Raw genomic sequence first — 18521 nt, 5'->3', positions numbered from 1 at the left:
TACGGAGTCAAGTGACAACCTCAGCGCTCACGCCCCACATGAAGCTCTCCACAAAATCAAAGAAAAAAACTGTATTATGTGGTGGCATATACACAAGGCCCGATTGTCCTGGTAGGCCAACCATGAGTAGCTCAGTTATTCACTGGGCCACTCCAATACGCCACAAACGCCTAGCAAGCAACCGAGACAAGGAAACTCGTAAAATCCATCCGTAGCATCGCCATACCATACACCTAGAAGATCCACTGGAAGCTCTCCTTGACTTCAAAGTTCAGCTTGGACCTGTGAAATATGTTAGCATCTGCATATCAAAAACACCCCTCCTGAGATAACATACCTGATATCAGCGCTGCTAGCACCAATAAGCACTTCAAACAATCCCTCCTCCGCGATCCAAGCCCCAGTCTGCCCCAGGCTGGTATCAAAGTAACCCACAGAGTACTTGTTCAGCGTCAAGACTACGTCCTTGGTTTCGCCAGGCTGCAAGAAGACCTTGCCGAAAGCCTGTAGTTCCTTCTCTGGGCGTGGCAGCGTCGACTTGACGTCTTTGACATAGGCCTGGACAATCTCGTGCGCGGGTATGGAACCTGTGTTCGTAACAGGTACAGTGATTGTTATGGTGTCATCTTCGGAGAGGACATCACTGCTAGCACTAGGTGTCCCGTACGAAAATGTCGTGTAGGTAAGACCGTGGCCGAAGGGGAAGAGTGGCGCAATCTTAGAGCGCTCGTAGTGCCTGTAACCAACGTAGATACCTTCTCCGTAGACGGTCTTGAGGTTCTCGCCAGGCCAGTTGTGATATGCTGGGTTGTCTTCGATTCTGACCGGGAAGGTCGTTGGTAGCTTTCCACTGGGGCTGCTGTTGCCTAGGAGGACATCTGCGAGAGCATTTCCTGCTTCTTGGCCCTGGTACCATGCTTGCAGAATGGAAGGCGCTTTGTGTACCCATGGCATGGTGACTGGTGTTCCGGATTGGTTGACAATGACTGTGCGTGGGTTGGCGGCTAGGACAGCTTCGATTAGACGATCTTGGGATCCGTTCTTTGGCAGGTCCATGGTCTGCCTGTCATATCCCTCTGATTCCCACTCAGCATCCAAGCCAATGACAACCACAGCTACATCAGCCTCTCGCGCAACATCCGCGGCTTCCTGTAGGCGGTCGACCTTGTCCTCCTCTTGATAGCCGATACGGCAGCCGCCATAATCGTGGCGACGACCAATAACTGATACTTTCGAAGCAGGTCGTACTTCGTTGGTGCTCTCAATCAGAATATCCACTGGCTTTCCCTCCTCAAGATGGATTGCCTTTAGCACATCTTCTGAAGCAGAAAACATAGCCTCACCCTCGTCAGTCCAGTCCCAGTTGTCGATGAAAAGCTCTCCGTCAATGAACATGCGTCCTGGTCCGACTGACGCAAAGCTGAAGCTGTGGTTTCCAGTCGATTTGGGAGTAAGCGTGGTCTTGACCTTGAACGAGAAGTCTGGAAGAAGCTCCATAGGTGCAGAGTCCCACAGCCAGAGATCCGTGCTGACCTTGTGCTGGACAACCGCCGGCTCGCCCTTGAATCGGTCACCCTTGTAGTACTCTAACCGCACGCCAGTCTCTCCATTCGACTTGCAATAGGGGGACGCGAGCGGTAGCCATTTTGAGCTATCGCAACCTTGCGCGAATGTGATATCGCCATCGAAGCGGTTTTGGAGACCTTGCCAGGGGGTGACGTTGTAATAGGGATTCAGACCAGCGCTGCCTCCTCCACTGGCAATGGCACGCTTCACGTTGGGCCCAATCATCGCAATCTTCCTGGCATTCTTGATCGGCAGTACGCTGTTCTCATTCTTCAACAAGGTCAATCCTTCAACGCCTGCTTGAAGGATAAGGTTTCGCGTTTCGACGTTGTCAATCGATTGCTCCGGCTGTTCGGTTGTCATATTGCCCAAGCCCTTAACACGGTCGACAAGGTACAGGACTCTGGCAGCAGACTCTTCGATATCTGAGCGGGTCAGTTCGCCTTTCGCCAAGCACTCTTTGACTTGGTCGACTTTGCGCCACTTGGAAGGGCCAGGCATCTCGATGTCAACACCGGCTTTTATTGAGGGCGCAGTCGCATATGTGCCCGTCCAGTCCGAAATGATGGCTCCGTTCCACTTCCACTCGCCTCGCAAGATCTCCTTGAGTGAATGCACATATTCATCGGCGTGGACACCATTGACCATGTTGTATGCGCTCATGAGGGCCCATGGTGATGCTTCGCGGACGGCAATTTCGAAAGGCTTTAGGTAAATCTCCCGAAGCGGACGCTCTGCAATGATAGCATCGTACGCTTGTCGCTCAGTTTCCTGCTCATTTCCGAGGAAGTGCTTGATCGTAGCGGCAACGCCCTTGCTCTGAAGACCACGAACGTAGGAAGCAGCGAGTTTTCCTGTGAGGAACGGATCTTCCGAGTACGACTCAAAGTTACGTCCACCAAGTGGAGACCTATGCATGCACACCGTGGGCGCTAGCAACACTTGGGCGCCTCGGGCCTTTGTTTCTTCTCCAAGATGACGACCGATCTCTTCTATCATGTCCAGATCCCACGTGGACGCCATAGATATGCCACAGGGAAATAGAGCAGCCTGTAATCGTCAGCACGGGCCTGATATTGCCAAGACGGAGTACGTACAGGCGTCCCGTTAGTGAAGAATTCTCCACGGGCGCCATTGGGTCCATCCGATGTCTTGATGGATGGAATGCCTTTTTCAGGAATAGACACCGACCGCCAAAAGTCTGCTCCTGCAAGCAATGAGATCTGGGATGGTCAGCTTGACTCAGGGATAAGGCTGCTCTGGCCACTCTTGATAGATTAAAAAGGTCAGGCGGTGCTCTAAGCGAATACAGGATATGAACCATTCCAGTAGCGGACGTCAGTCTGTGAACGGCTGGTTTCACTGGCATCCCACAAAGGAAAGATGTTGGAGCGTGATGTTGCGGCTCATGGGAAAAGTTCCTGGAAGTGCGGAACCCGTGGACGGAAGCTGACACGGCCGTATGCGTGTTCCGGGATAAAGTGACTGCGTGTCTGGAAATCCTACCCAGAGCTCTTCCCATACCATGAAAACAAAACGTACCTGTTCTTCCAAAGTCAATTTGGCAGCGATCTCTTTTGCCTTGTCGTCCGGCCGCGGCGCTGAGTATATTTTCTTGCCCGCCATTGCATGCTCTTCTGTAGGGGAGGTCTCCTCTGGTGTTGCAGCGGGTGTCAAATTTGGTGTGTCGAGTGCCAAAGGCTGAATCTGGATAGATGCGTGCTTTATATCGATATGTTTGATGTCTTCCGCCGGGCTAGCGTTCCCAAGGCTGATTGTAGCCATTGTAGATCAATCCGAATTGATCATTCAATCACGTCGGGATATCTGAACGAATTGCCGCACTTCTCGCCACTGCAGCCGGTGCGGGTAACGAGCGACAAACTGACTGGGAAAAAAGTTGGAAAACGGAGAATGAAGGATGAAGATGGAGCGTCGAAAAAGCCTGGAAACCATCAACTGAAGTAAATAGTCATCTTTTAGTACCTGCACAGCGTTGGATGCGATTGTGTCTTGACGCATGGACCCCAAAAGAAGGCTCGAATATCGAGCTTCATTAGACTCAAGCCTTGTACCTAGCCACGGCTCGCAGGCACGTCTCAGATCTTGCAAGGGAGGCACTATTGGTCGGTCGGGCGCAATCAACCGAATCCAACGTGGACCAGTCTCGTTCCTGTGCCCTGATAATCAGGGCCGAGCATGATTCGTTGCCTCCTCTACACAAGGCAGCGGTGATGGCGGTCCTAAACTTCCGAGACTAGGACAGCAGGCAATTGAACAGCCTCTCAAAGCCACTAGAGGATGGGACAAAGCAGGTGCATTCCAATCAGTGGTGGATTAATCTGCACGTGATGTTGTCGTCAGGTTGTTTCGGCCCGCTAGGCGGGAATGTTTAGCGGGAAGCCGGGCCAGCGAACCGTTCTGCATATCACGACAAGTTTCCGCCCTCGCCAAGCGAGAGTTGGTCGAGGTCGAGGCGTTGGTGTAGCATTGACCAGATGTCCGGGACGGAATCTATCCATGCATATGTCTGCCCCGCTACTTACGTGCAGCACATGCCCAACAATTCCCATCGTGATCCCAACGTAGACGGTTCCTCGAGGATGACAGTTGGGCACGAATACCTTCCCCGTATCTGCTTTGCGCATGCACAGTGCTGACAAAACTTGAGTTTCTCTAGACATTGCTATCATCATTTATACACATGTGCAAGGTTTTGAATAGCTTCATCACATGATAGCTCTATAGATATCATATGAGGGGCAATCTGATCGGCATCTCATCGGACAAACTACAGATGAAGACGTACTATGATACTTTATTACAACCACCCTGTCACACCTGAGCCATGTACCGAACATGTTCACTACATCTTGATTACTCGTTGAGATGCAACATCCGTCCCACGACAGCGGAAGGCTTACGTTGATTGCAGTGGCAAACTGGTGAGCCATGCGCGCGTCGTTCTCCCTTCCCTTCCGCCGTCTACCCTTCAACTGTGCTGATGCAGAGCGTGTCCGGTCGCGTGGGAGTCGACTCGTCGAAGACGGCACGTACGGAGAGGTACCGAGATACCCCCAGATTGAGGGGCATATACATAGTAGACTGGAGTACATGTACCCACTGTATGGTATATGATATTTGCTCATCGTTCGATTGGAGATGCAGATCGCTATCTTGGATGTTTGGTCGGATGGGTCACCCATTGTAGATGACGGTATTCGTAGCCGAGACTTGCGTGATGATCCATGTCTCTTTAGATAGCCTGCATCAATGTCCATTTGGAGAAATGTACGCGCTGGTTTGTACGTTTAGGTGTTGTTCGCTGTATGCGATTGTAATAATAGCATACCTAAGTCTTAGTGCGAGGATCCACGTGTATAGCAATTGCCATATCTGACTATGTAACCAGCAACGAGTGATGTCGGGCCGGCAAGCCTTCAGTTTGGCTCGTCCAAGACACTTTGCTATCCAAAGCCAAGTTTAGACTCGACCCTAGATTGGTCTTGTGTGTACCGTATATGATGATCGATTGGAATGTCCGATCTCGCGGACAAGTCTCATGGAACCCTGGTATAGCGGGAAGATCAGATGTCTGGGCTTGGGCGGAACAGTGAATCAATGTGTCAATCATTCTATACTACGGTCATCCATTGCCTATCCAAAGTCCCATGTTCGCTTTCGCTCTCCTTGGCCGACTCAACTCGTATCGTCATAGATCGAATTTACCAGTCTTCCTCCTGTTTTCTGCCATGCATAGCAGCTTGTCTCTGTCTCAGCGCTTCAGCAAGGCCACCGGCGATGCTACCACTGCTGTCCCTCGCGCTCTCCATCGTGCTGCCTCCGCTACCGCTGTATCCGCTATCCCGCGCGGAGTCACCATTCACAGCTTTCCTAGCAGCGGGGCGTTTGGCAGGTGGAGCAGGAGGCTTCGGCTTACCCCCTGCCGCGCCGTTGACAGGGCGGGCTGGTGGCGCTGGTGGTGGGGGAGGAGCGGCCACGCGCTGGACCACTTCTTCGAGATAAGCGGAAGGTGCCCAGCCAGAGGCAGACTTGTCGAGACGGGAAGCTAACCACCATCCTGTGACGCCTTCAGTTAGTATTTTGCTCGTCTTCTGACCTTCTAATAGAGTAGGGGTGGACATACCATTGTTCTCTTTCTGCGTGACCAAGATGATCTCATCCTTTCCGAGACTTAGCTCTCCAGCACTCTGACCCGCAAAGTCATACAGTGCCTTGTATCTAGGCTCCTTTGGTTGAGGCGCCGCTGCCGGTGGGGGCGGTGGAGGAGGTGGTGGTGTGCGTGTCGACCCAGACGAAGCGGTGCGTGCATGAGAGGCCGCGCCATTGGACAATGCAGCGACGGGGGGAGGGACTGGCCTGGATTGTGACACAGCTGGCTGAGGGACAGCTCGCGGTTGTGCGGCAGCAGGCGTAGGCACAGGTCTCGGTTGCGCTGGACGAGACGCAAGCTTTGAGGGACCTCCGCCTGGACCACCGGGCCGCAAAAGCTTGCCCTTTGTGATGGGCTTTGCGGCAATCTGCTTGCCTTTGGGTGTGGGCTTCGAAACGGAATTTGGCGGCTCTCCTGGGCCAGTGTGAATGGTGCCACTCTTGTACAGATCGTCTCTCGCTACTGCGGGATCTTTGATTACTTTAACCTGGGCTGGTTTGCCAGGCTTCTTGTTGTACTCGATGCTGCGATGTCTTAGCTTCTCTCGATTCATTCATGATTACACAACTTACGTCTCGCCTATTCTAAGCGTCATTGAGCCTCGTAGTACATTGGTCAAGTGTGTGAAGAATTCGGTCTTGAATATGCAGTTTACGAGCGGATCAGGCTCTGTTGGGGAGCCCGCACCGATTGAGAACCAGTCATCCTTGAGCGTGGAGCAGCTGATATACTTGATAGCGCCCACGGGTATTGTTCTCTCGGCTTGGATTTGGACTTCCCGGTTGACCATTACCTGTTTTACGAGGTACACGTTCTTCTTTGTGAGAACAAGTTGACGGGCCTCTGGTTTACTTGATCGACCAAGCTTAGACACAAGCACTTCAGCTCTGCACGAGAATGGCACCTCCTCGCTGGCTGTTATACCGATGGCACTGGCAATGACCTCGCCAGGACCACCTCGGTTTCCAATACCGAGATAGTCACCCATGAATCTTCGGGAACCGACCAAACTGTATCTTCTCCGCTCTTTCCGGCCTTGTAGGATCTTGTGTCCTTGGTCACGCCATTCGATGAACTCCTTGCCACCATTGAGTTTACGCCAAAACCGTTGTATCCGTATCGCGCACTCTGTCCGGTACCGTAGGTAGTTTCTCCAAGCACGTTGGATACGAATGGCCATGTTGTGCCAGTATTTGTCGCGCATCGTTTCCAAAGCAAACAGTGTCTCCGGAGTCTTGATGAAAACCTTGGTGGTACCTATCTGGAACTCTTCCGCGGGAATGTTGGTATCCTTCAGGATTTGCTTGGCTCCAGTCTCGTAGTCACCAGTCCAAGTATATTCTCCGGCGTAGGAGCACTTTGGCGACAGCAAGAAGAATCGCTCCACAAATTTGTCGAATGTTTGACGCGACGCGAAACCAGCTCTTCGGATACGCACGTTTTCTTGCAAACCGAGATACTTAACCTGATGAAGTACGTTGGAGTTGTTGTATTCCTTTGGCGATTTGTTCTCGTTGGGCTTGATGGTACGGATGTAGGATGGTCGGGCTTGCATCAGGGTAGTGACCAGGTCGTTTGCAGACAGCTTGATCTTATCTCCTGCCGTCGGTGGTCGCCGCCTGTTATCCTGATCTACTTGGTTGGGGAAGAGCGTGTGCACAAAAGTATTGCTGCTCTCATTAAGCAGGTTCAGCAAGTCCTTTAGCAACTGATCTTTGTTCTTGTCAGTCATGCCCTCAATGGCATACGAGACGTCGCCGGCGTAGTGCTTGATAACGAATTGGCCCTGACGAGGTTGGAAGTTGGGGTTGTCGGATAGAGCGTTCAGCCTCTGTACGAAGGTTTGATCGGCGGCAGATGGGTCCGCGTGCGCAGTCGCACAGGCATCGTTTAGGGCAGCAAAAACACCGGGTGGCTTCTTCTCTTCGATCAGATCGCACACAATCTTGTTGTCAAAGTACTTGATGGGTGTCCACTTGATCTGCTCTCGCTCGTACTCTTCTTGTTCTGCTTTCAAGGTCAACTGAATGAAGATCTGCTGCAGCTTCTCGTTGACGTAGTTGATGCAAAGTTGCTCGAAGCTGTTCTTCTCGAAGATCTCGAAACCGTAAATATCAAGGATACCGATGGAATGAGCAGTCGCTCCACGGGCCTTGAGCGAGACATTAACACGCTCTACAATCCAATCGAAGAGGTTGAAGTATATTCCCTTGGAGAGTGCATCGCGGACGGCGCCTGCTTGTGCACAGTTCAAGGGCACATCGTATACCGAGCCTCGTCGTCCTCCTCGGCTTGTTTCCATTACACGGATGGTAAGGGCCTTGTTGACGTGTACGGCGTCTACTTCGAGGAGGTATGCCACAAAGTCTACCACAGACTGGTCTACGATGGCTGCGTTGCCCGAGTCGTCTTCTCGGAATGATACGTTTCCCAGCCAGAGGATGGCGGCTAGCATGCGGAAGATGTTGTCCTGTTCTGCTTGTGGTAGTCCAATAACCTTCATAGCATTCAGTGTATCGGCAAACTCGGCATGGTCGTCGATTCCGGGAACGTCGAAGCATTTCGACTTGCTGGTGTAGAGGTAGGATTGCGGTTGTTGTAAACCGAATATTTCTACCTGGATCAGCGTATGTTTACTATTTCACCTCTGAAGCGTACCTCTGTATTGTGACGATGCAGCTTTGGTGAACTGGTAGAAGATGTGGAAGTTGCGCTCGTTTGTGATCTGCCCCACTACTCGCGTCTTCTCCAGCAGGTAGTTGTTGATGTTTGCTCCCACTGGCTCTCCTTGTGCGTTGAAGTGAATTTCGAGGTATTTTCCAAATCGCGACGAGTTGTTGTTTCTCAGTGTCTTTGCATTTCCAAAGGATTCGAGCAGCGGGTTGGTGGCCAGCACCATGTCCTTGATCTCTTGGATAGAGGAGTTGGTTCCGCCAGATACATTTGCAATGTACTGCATGAGGCGCTTTGCAGCTTCTGTCTTTCCAGCTCCTGATTCGCCAGAGATGATGACACACTGATTCTCCTTGTATGCATTCATGTTGTAGTACGAGGACTCTGCGATTGCGAAGACATGGGGTGGCACCTGTCTCTGATTAGCTCTGGGGGCGTCTGAGTAGCCATGCGCCGCACCTCCAGCCTGTTCTTGCCCTTGTAGCTCTCCAGTACCTGGTCGGTGTAGATGCCCACTGCAGCCATGTCAGCATGTCTTTTGCAACCGGCACGTTCTTGTACATACGGTCGCGGAAGGGGTTGACCGACACCAGCACGTGTCCAATGTATGTCTGCGCCTCTCGTCAGTTGTTGTCCCACGATATGGCCGTGTCTCGATGCGACGCGGGGTTGGCGCAAGCAGGTCCACGCACGTATATCTCGCCATTCTCAAATCGCTTCTTCAAGTTCTCGTTGATGGCTTCGTTGGAGATCTTGCTGATCAGTGTCAGATCCGAGACTCCGACTTCCTTCTTCTTGGTCGTCTCGAAGACGGCCTTTGTTGCGAACTGCGACTTTGGTTGCGCTCGTGCGGCGGGCTGGGCACCTCCGGCCTTGCGCGCTGCGCGGTTGGTTTTCCCCTACACAAGCAGCTCAGATTAGCGCATACACCTCTTGTCATGAGCTTCTGGGACATTTTACCATGGTTGATGCCCGACCTAGAGCAGTGGCTTTGGGCAAGAGTCGGCCAGTGGAGGGGGGGGAAGGGGGATTGTTGGGGGGCTGCTAGGTGTACTGCTGAGACCAGGTTATGGTACAGGTGATATCAATGAGCGTGAGGGCTAAACGCTACGCTATCCGAGTATCAAGAGCAGCAGCCCGGAGGTTGGGTGTGCAGGAACGGAAGTGTGCCTGAACGTCGAAAGACGGGACCAACGTCAGAGGGTCAATTGATCGGGCTGTTCGGAATAGGCGCTCGCCCCAGCCCAGGAGCACAGCCACACCCGCTTTTCGGACGCGCAATCGACCTCGCGGCTTTCCTTCCTGGCAAGTCGTTGCCTGCTGAGCCTCCTAAGCGTTACTAAGACTGACGGACGGGTTCAAACACTCTTTCGTGCCTCATCTAAGGGTTTGGGACCACACCGTACTATAGACCTTTTCGTCCACGCGTCCCCTACTACAACGCTACCGCCTTGCTGTCACACGAGTGAGGGCGAGCTGGCCGCCACGCTGCCGTTGCATAATCCTCAATGACGTGTCGCACTTTCAGACATCAGACACCCACGTTTAGCACTGACAACCATATCCTCGTTCCATACTACAGCTACCAAAACGCCAATCGATATGCAAACCATCGTAAATGAGCGTCCCAACCAAGGCGAACAACATGAAGACGCCGTCAAAATGCCCAGTCCTCGTCCGTATAGTAATGTCCCAAACGCCTTCCCAAGCCCGCTGAAGCAAATCATTCAATCATCATGAGAAAACATCGCCTCCGAAACGGCCAACGCTCGCCCAGTCCAACCGCTTCGACTCCTCCAGTTGCGGGCCGCCCCACGAGTACACCTTGGGGTCCACTAAGCAACCGAGCCCGCCTTGCTGGCACCACTCCTCCACCACCGCGTAGATGAACTCGATCTTCGCTCGGAGATGGTTGCTTTCCGTCAGCTCCTTGTAGCTATCTTCCTTGTCCGCCGACCCATAGAGCAGCTGCTGTAACGACCCCCGCAGATTCGCTCGGGCCTTTACATGTCTCCATGGGACGCTGCCAGTCTCCTCGAGGAGGGAGGTAGCATCGAGAGGGAGACACAGGAAGTGCCCGTATCCAGCGTCAGACGAGAGCACGAGCTTGGTATGATCTGGGAAGTTGAACTGGAAGGTTGTTAGATGAGTGTCAAGACAAGATGCACACTTGAATGCTTACCTGGAAAGAGCCATCGTCAAATCCCCAGATCCCTACGTTGCCTAACCGTTGGTAGAATCGGACAAAGTTCACCCGTGGATCTTTCCTCATCGGCTTCTCCTCGTCACCGAATGTTGCGCACATGTACTTTCCAAATTTGTGCCATACCGTTCGAATCTCCTCGACGCGCCGCGGTTCAAGTACTTCGATTTGAGACAGCCCCCGGTCTTTGTTTACGGATGTATAATAGTTGAGCGCTACGCTTTTGGCCACCTCGCGGTTACCTCCGGCCTTGCGCAGGTGGTTGTACCCATCCGTTGCAAATGCGATTGTGACTGGGTATTGCTCCTCCGCTGATAGAAGAGTTCCAATACTGCCGTCGCTCAGCACGTAACCTACACCGTACCTACGGCTATAGTCTACCCACTTTGCGACAAACGGCAGTTGTGGCGGCTGATCCCGCCTTGATTTGGTGGGCTTTTTGTCGAGTGCGCGTTCGAGATTATCCCGGAAGGTTATCAGTCGTGCGAGTACGGTTACGGGGTCGGTTGCTGGCATGTCGCTGCTGATAGTTCGATAACGGGCAGTACTTCGTGACGTCGTGGACTGAGACGCTGGCTCCGCCTTTTCGCTCTCTCGTACGCTGGTCTTCATGACCCTTAGAGGTGGCAGATCAGGTAGCCCCGATGAAGCTTTCGAGGCCTCTTTTGCTGGCTCTTTCGCAGCCCTAGCTCGGGTCGTGGGTCGCGCCTCTCTAGGGACGCGTAATGGCGCTGGCGCTGTGGCCGTCTTTGCAGTGACTCGTCCAGGATTCGATATCTTCCGGACTGCTCTTAGACGGGTCGGCTGCTTGTCCAGTATCCTGTGTGCTGGATCTGGCTCTTGTGCTGGCTCAACGTTCTCTTTCAATGTTTGCATCGGCTGTTGTTCTCTTCGTGACGCTCTAGGCACGCGGCCTCTTACTCGGTCGTTGCCAGTAGTCTCCCCCAGCGCGTGGCCTTCTGATGATGACTCCTTCTCTTCTGAGATTTCGCTCAGGCCGCCTGGAGGCTGATGAGGCCATTGCACGCGCGCAGGGAAAGGCACGTATACGGTATCCTTGGCGAAAGGAATGTTTGGCTGTTTGCCCGCTTCAATCTCCTTCTGGCAGTCTCTGGCGACCGTCTTGTTGGTTCGACGTCCATAGGCACCGAAAGATTTTCCAGGTTCGTATTCACCGACAGCCGAAGACTTGCAAAGCTGCCACCACTCTTCAGTGTATCCGCGCTTGATCGTAGAGGCCGTTGGCGGGCGGTTTCTTGACCATTTCGGTATCCGAGAGGTACAGCCACTATCTAGCTCCAACGGAATATAGCCCAGTTTGAAGAAAGGATGCGCAACAATCTGATCAGGCGTCGGTCGCTCATCCTCGTGCACTAGTAGAAGAGATACAATGTCGCGCAAGTCGTCGGTAATCTCGTTCGCAAACTTGGCAAAATCTGGCCACGTGTACTCTCGCGCCTTTAGCTTCCGGTAGATGTCCTCGCGCTTTGCGGCATGGAATGGCGCTCGTCCTACAGCGAGTGTGTACCTGGAGCTGTCAGTAATCGCATCGGTGCTCCTCAACACGGTCGCTCTCACATCATGATGCCAATGGCCCAAAGGTCAACCTTCTCATCGTGGCCTTTTCCAGTCTTTTCCAGGACTTCTGGCGCGAGGTAGTTCGGTGTGCCGCACATGGTTGTTCGTCGGATCGCCCCATAGTCGCTCTGTGATACCAGTAGTGCAGCAAGGCCAAAGTCTCCGACCTTGACATTCATGTCCCGATCCAGGAAAAGGTTGCCAGTCTTGAGATCGCGATGCACGATATTGCGCTGATGAAGGTACTTGATGGCGCCGCATGTTTGGATCATGAATCGCCGGATCTCAGGCATGGTGAAGTATTTGCGCTTCTTGATCGCGTCGGCAAGAGATCCATTTTCGCATAGCTCCAGAACGACATAGGTACTTGACTCGAATGAAAAGGCGCGGAAAAACTCGACGATGTTGGGGTGGGATAGCTTCGAGTGAATCTGTAGTTCTGTGACAAACTGCGGCGCGTCAGTATGGCTCCTCCGTATCTTCCACTCCGGTTTGTTGCACCTTTTGCGCAAGCTTGGGTGGCTCCATCTTGGATTTGACAATCTTCAAAGCGACGGTGCTGCTACCGAGGTGTTCGTGACCCAGCAGCTTCGCGCGATGGCAGATGGCGAAGCCGCCTTTTCCCAACTGCGATCCCGTCTCATATTGAAGTCCTTCGGGGTCCTGCACCACGGCCGGCGGGGCATCTGCGTGTATCGACGAGGTAGACATTGGCGATAGATGTCGAAGATGTTGGTCGATGAGATCAGTGCGTGTGTTTATCGTGATAAACAAGGGCCTGTTTTAGCGCCGTTGCTAGGGGCCTTCCTTCCCAGTCCGTGCTCGCTGCATGCACTGCTGGCAGCTGCGCAGGCGTGCATAAACTATCACTGGCCATCGCACAACTAAAGCAAAGCTGATCTGGCCTGATGCCATGAAACAATACGAGTGACATGCGCTGGTCGACTTTGTTGTGCTGGAGAGCTGGCAGTCTGTCGTCGCTACGGCTAGGTATTTGTGGATCTTCCGACTGCCGTCAGGCACCTACGAATCCACCGTCGACCATAATTCGTAGGCCCCAACATCGATTATAGAAAATATTCCACATGGCTGCCTGCATTCTCGTATCCCTCTGAAAGCTGTAATGGTCCCGTATTCGCCGCTCGATTGCTTGCAAAAGTCTCCACAATCATCCGAAGCTTTATTGTAATAAAACATGTCCCTCACTCTAAAGGTTACGTCACTGTTCGTTAGGACGCTTGCGAAGCCGGTAGCAGTAGGTCCATTTGCTTCTGCTCTTCTGCAATCATACTGAACACCTTGTCCAGAATGCCATCAAACGCAATGCCCACGAACACGAGCGATTTCGCCGAGTATGCATCAAATTTGCCCAAGGGCTACATCGCGTCGACATGCGCATGCGCCTTGGCCTCCTACAAGACCCCGCCGTCATAGACCGCCAAATCAAGAAGGAAGTTGCATTAGCAGAGGCTGCACGTAAGCAGGCGGCTGCACCTACAGTCTTGACAGAGGCCGAGACAAAGGCAGAGGAAGCTCTCACCGAGAAGGAGCGAGAAGCGATTAAGAAAAAGGCAGAGGAAAGGGCCAAACCGCGCATACGGCCCCTCTCGGAGCAAAAAGCCATTGAGATGGGCGCAAACTTTGTCGCAGAAACCTTCATCTTTTCCGTGGGCATCGCTGTGATTCTCGTTGAGCAATGGCGACAGAGGAGGAAGGCGCGCAATGCCCGAGATGACATAAGGGAAGATCTGGAAGAGGTACAGGCGGAGCTCAAAGCTGTCAAGGCTGAGTTGGAAGAATTCAAGGCAAAACACCCAGAGCCCATATCGTCGAAATTACTAGGCTTCTGGGGTGGCAGTGCAAAGACGGGAGAGAAGAAGAATGAAGCCGCCAAGTCTGAGGAGAAGCCCATGTCTACGAATGCTACGCCTACTGCCGGGCCAGAAACACATACTCAGCCTTCTAGCGAGGGACAATCAGTTGGCGGAACCCCGCAACCGAAAGAAGCAGGAGCACATACACAAGAAACAAGATGATCCACACATGCATGCTCTTGTCTATACGATATATAACTTTTACAGGTGCAAGAGTACATATTTAGCTTGGGCCTGCGTCCGCAGCAAGCGTCTTGCTTTTCTCTCCTCTCATGATACCCTCCACAGATCGTAGATGCTCTCAATTCAAAATAAGATTAAATCAGGCAATAAAAGATCTGATCGTTCTCCCATACACTAATCTTGCAAACACCGTTTGTCTCTGACTTTTGCAACAGTGGTGCTAGTGTTCTTTCCGTTGTCGTGCCTACGCACCTTCCCGGGGCGAGCCATGCATGACACCTGATGAGATTGAATTCCAGATTTTTAGCTCCTTCCAACTATCCCACACCACCCGTCTCTTACACTTTTCGTCGTAAGTCGAGGAACATTTTCGGAACCTGCTGGGTTGACGCCTTGATCCATTACAGTTCACTGGACTTGCCTGTCTCAACGAAACAAGTTCACAATTCCGTAAGCCCCATGATCCGTTGTCTCAATGGGCGTACCACAGAAGTCACCCCTAACGTCTGAAGTGGGAACAGACCTAAGTACTTCGAATATGGCAACTGCGAAAACCACTCAGCCTGCCAGCACGCTGGCTCCTGCCCAACTAGATGGTGGAAACGATTACCATCCCCATGCAAGGCCAGCGGTCGTCAGAAGCAACTACGCTCGTCCTGCTACCTCGTTCTACCCTCAACAGTACCATGGACAGACCCCTTTTCAATCTCGTCATGTACCTTCGGTACCGCCGCCACCTCGTCAGCAGACCCGCACTATCACAACCAACGCAGTCCGCGACCTTCTTCCCTACTGCACTACCGAGCCTCCCCTGGATGAAGCACAAGTCATTGCTCTAAGTGACGTCGTGGGTAGTTTGAGAGAACTCGCTGTACTAGCACTCTGCGCTGCGTCCGGGGATGTGAGCAGCATGAAGAAGCTGGAAGGTGCTGTGGATCAGCAAACTGCGGCAAACATTACAGATTTCTTTGCCGAGGAATGGGAGATTGATGGCTGAGGCAGGGGAATCGAAACATGTACAGTGTTCGTCAATATATCGCCGACAGTGGGGTTGGTGGAGGTTTCTATGGTTACAAGTGTAATCACGGTCATTCTGAGAGAAGGTGTACGGTAATGCTCCACATTTATTTTATTTATCACCTCAACATAAGTCGTCCTCGCTACCAAAGAAACGCGCTACTGGATCATATAAAAGACGCGCATCCTCTTTCCCCTTCGACCTCTACAGGCCCAGGATAGCAGTGGTGAATCCCTATATACAGAGAGAAATACGGCTGAGAGTGAAGAGTATCTTCGAGGGGCCTTCTCTTGCGCCAATGACAACCTTGACCGGTAATGACGAAGAAGGATACCCTTGTGGTATCGAGAATGCTCTGAGGTCATGTGTTGTGGGTGAATTTGTTCTGATCGGTGATGACAAGCACTGATGTCTGACGACGTCGTCAATTTGTTCTGAGGTCGGAGAGGCTTGTGCCGTGTTCAGCGGAGAGAAACGAGAGAGAGATGGTCATGGCGATGTTTTCTGGTGACAAGGCAGGGACCGGCGGGCGACGGGCGACAGGGTGAGTTACTCAGTGGAAAGCGTTGGGTTTGTGCAATCGAGTCAGAATTGCAACCTATAAAGAGAAAAGTGGTTTGTTAGCTACAGATTAGCGGGAGAGGTTAGACTAATAAGAATAATTACTAGCTATAGCCGTAGCTGTAGCTTTATAATAACAATAGTAGTAGTCTTTATCCTAAACCCGCCTTTAATGTATTCTAGTATACTTCTACTACGGCAAGCGTTTAGTTTATATAATTAAGTTAGAATTATAACCTATAAAGAGAATAGCGGGTTGTTAGCTAAAGCTTAGTAGGAGAGGTCAGACTGATAAGAATAATCACTAGCCGCAGCCGTAGCTGCAGCTTCATAATGATAGCAGTAGTGGTCTTCATCCCAAACCCGCCTTTGATGTAATCCAGTATATTTCCACCAGCCCAAACAGATCCCGAACGCCGTCGTGCGAACAGAGGATAGAAACGAGAAAGAGTAGACGAGGGTGCGCGGGATGGTTTCGATGGTGCGTGGAGAGAGGAACTGTAGCTTCGTAGCTGTTGTTGGATCGGAGTGTGGAAGGAATGTCGACGAAGGCATGATGCTATACCGAAAGGCAAAGAGAAGTGGATGAGTTGAAATAAGGAGGAATGGAGGAAGACGGTGGATAGGCGGCATTATATACCAGCAACTGTCCTTGAGCACTGACTGTTTACACTCCAGTACGTCTTGCATGAGCTTTCCCCCAATGTCTGGTTGTGGTGGCTGTATATGGAGTTGGAGAAAGAGGATAGGGAGATATCGAGGTAAGAGTGGTTGGAGACGTGATTGTTTTGAGAGGGAACTATCAGGGGAGCGGCAGAATCGATTTGGTTTTGTATGTACGGAGGCAGTGATGGATGGTCGGTTGATAGAGAGATAATTACAGAGAAGTACCGATGATGATGGAAGTAGTGTTTTTATTCTAGAGAGGGCAAACATATGCATAACGTCTTGAAGGCCAAAAAAACCCCCTCCAGTCCCAAGGCACTAGCTGCACTCTATTCCCCAGCCCAACACCACTCCTAACCCATTCCCACTGCTTTCACGACCAATTCAAGACGGAATCGCAACTCATCACAGCATATTACAGATTAAACAGCAACTGGATGAATAAAATACTTACTTTTTCACAAAAGACGGGGTATCGTACAAACGGATTTCCGCCACATCTGAACGTAAAAACAACGCGCTGTTCCAAACGCGCACTATAAAACGCATACAACAATTCGCGTTCACCAGCTCAAGACCCAAAGCTCGTGGTGTTGATACCAATACCAGCCAACGCAGGGCCAACATCCAAGTTCAACTTGACCGTGTTGCTCTTGATAGCGTCCTCGTAGTAAGTCAAATGCTGACCGTTCTTTACACTGGAGTTGCCGACGATTTCGAGGGGAAGGATGGCGTTCTTGTACTTGCTGGTGATGAGGCCGAGGATGGTGAGCTGGTCGACGTGGCTCTGAATGGGGAATTTGTTGTCGCCGGGCTTGAGGAGGAGGTTCTGGATGAGGGTGTAGCCGATGGATTTGCCGTCGACGCCTAGGTTCATGGTGACGTTGCCGAGATCGAGGGTCATGACTGAGGGGTTGGGGATGCTGACGTTACCGACGAGGTTGGAGCCGTCGGGGAGAATCTCGTTGGCGCCAGAGAGGATACGGACGTCGGTGATGTTGAGACCAGCTAGTCTGTTGAGGCCTAGGGATATGTTAGTATTTGGTTTGATGCGCGTAGTTCTGGCAATTTGTACCCTTCATGGTGATGATTTTGTTGTAGTTGACATCCATGGTTGGAAGTCCAGAAAGGTGGATGTTTGTCTTGCCATCGAGGCGGAGGTCGAAGCTTTCACTGCCGAGGACCGTCTTGGTGTAGTTGGAGAAAGCAGCCAGGGACGCCAATTTGACGTCTTGATCAATGGTGATACGTGTCTCTTTCTCAGACTTGGCCTTTGGGACGTTCAGGTACAGGAAAGGTTCCTGTCCTTCAAGTGATAGACCAGCGCGGAAAGCGTCAATCTCGGGGTGATAGCTACTATCGCTCCTGATGACAGTATCGATCTTAAGATGGATACTGTCTGAAGTTGGACTGGTAACCTCCTGAGAGGTGACTTCCAACGTCGAAGCATTGATTTCGCTCTGTGCCTTTTTTGGTATGGCAACATAGATAATCGGCAATATGATAATCAAGATGATGATTGCGAGCACCAAGCAGTCTATGATTTGTTAGAACCATGGCATGTGAGCGTTTACATGAAAGACACGTACCACACCACCAGAACTTCCTGCAATGGTTCTTCATGCGACCCTTTGCGCCGGGCTGTGGTCCAGGGGGATACAGCTTGTTGACGACACCACCTCTCTTTTGGGGAGTGGTATAGACATCCTCTGCCGTATGGGGTGCAGCTTTGTCGCTCATGATGAAGTTGTGTTGTGCGCAAATCTGTTTCGAGGTACAATGGTATCTTAGCCAACCTTGGGGGTCGCGGTTCGCGAAATGAAATACAAAAGTGGACCTCCAGCAAAGAAGCAAATGCGAATTAACGAGTAATTATACGACAACAAAGACGACCCCAATCGCCAGAAAGGGCGGACAAATGCGGGGAAAGCAGATCTTGCGCGTCGAAATCTGGAGAAAGGGTGGTGGAAAGAATCTTGGACATGCACATGAACAACCAAGACCCCTCCCCAGCCAACTTGTTAT

General features: G+C 51.8%; 6 protein-coding genes across 6 annotated transcripts; 2 read left to right on the top strand and 4 right to left on the bottom strand.

Moving 5' to 3' along the window:
• Nucleotides 1-233: 233 nt before the first annotated feature.
• On the bottom strand, nucleotides 234-3351 carry PtrM4_140390 (BglX, Beta-glucosidase-related glycosidase; the record flags this gene model as incomplete). Its single annotated transcript, XM_001937940.2, has 4 exons — nucleotides 234-282; nucleotides 338-2616; nucleotides 2664-2789; nucleotides 3109-3351. The coding sequence occupies 4 exons, from the start codon at nucleotides 3349-3351 to the stop codon at nucleotides 234-236; spliced, it is 2697 nt and encodes an 898-aa protein (XP_001937975.2).
• A 1940-nt stretch (nucleotides 3352-5291) lies between these two features.
• PtrM4_140380 (Myosin heavy chain) lies at nucleotides 5292-9376 on the bottom strand (the record flags this gene model as incomplete). The annotated part of the gene is made up of 9 exons (XM_066109466.1): nucleotides 5292-5647; nucleotides 5714-5833; nucleotides 6050-6264; nucleotides 6313-8353; nucleotides 8399-8825; nucleotides 8873-8928; nucleotides 8979-9024; nucleotides 9106-9312; nucleotides 9374-9376. 9 exons carry the CDS (start codon nucleotides 9374-9376, stop codon nucleotides 5292-5294), a joined length of 3471 nt encoding a protein of 1156 aa, XP_065960388.1.
• A 771-nt stretch (nucleotides 9377-10147) lies between these two features.
• On the bottom strand, nucleotides 10148-12905 carry PtrM4_140370 (SPS1, Serine-threonine protein kinase; the record flags this gene model as incomplete). Its single annotated transcript, XM_066109465.1, has 4 exons — nucleotides 10148-10543; nucleotides 10596-12144; nucleotides 12195-12643; nucleotides 12696-12905. 4 exons carry the CDS (start codon nucleotides 12903-12905, stop codon nucleotides 10148-10150), a joined length of 2604 nt encoding a protein of 867 aa, XP_065960387.1.
• A 484-nt stretch (nucleotides 12906-13389) lies between these two features.
• PtrM4_140360 (OPA3 multi-domain protein) lies at nucleotides 13390-14230 on the top strand (the record flags this gene model as incomplete). The annotated part of the gene is made up of 2 exons (XM_001937942.1): nucleotides 13390-13449; nucleotides 13502-14230. 2 exons carry the CDS (start codon nucleotides 13390-13392, stop codon nucleotides 14228-14230), a joined length of 789 nt encoding a protein of 262 aa, XP_001937977.1.
• Nucleotides 14231-14789: 559 nt separating this feature from the next.
• PtrM4_140350 (uncharacterized protein) lies at nucleotides 14790-15248 on the top strand (the record flags this gene model as incomplete). Its single annotated transcript, XM_001937943.1, has 1 exon — nucleotides 14790-15248. One exon carries the CDS (start codon nucleotides 14790-14792, stop codon nucleotides 15246-15248), a length of 459 nt encoding a protein of 152 aa, XP_001937978.1.
• A 1819-nt stretch (nucleotides 15249-17067) lies between these two features.
• PtrM4_140340 (solute binding protein) lies at nucleotides 17068-18236 on the bottom strand (the record flags this gene model as incomplete). Its single annotated transcript, XM_066109464.1, has 3 exons — nucleotides 17068-17519; nucleotides 17572-18033; nucleotides 18086-18236. 3 exons carry the CDS (start codon nucleotides 18234-18236, stop codon nucleotides 17068-17070), a joined length of 1065 nt encoding a protein of 354 aa, XP_065960386.1.
• Nucleotides 18237-18521: the final 285 nt, after the last annotated feature.

This window comes from Pyrenophora tritici-repentis, chromosome 8, assembly GCF_003171515.1.
Source record: "Pyrenophora tritici-repentis strain M4 chromosome 8, whole genome shotgun sequence".
Classification (NCBI taxonomy): Eukaryota; Fungi; Ascomycota; class Dothideomycetes; order Pleosporales; family Pleosporaceae; genus Pyrenophora; species Pyrenophora tritici-repentis.
This window is presented reverse-complemented; position numbering and strand designations above follow the sequence as displayed.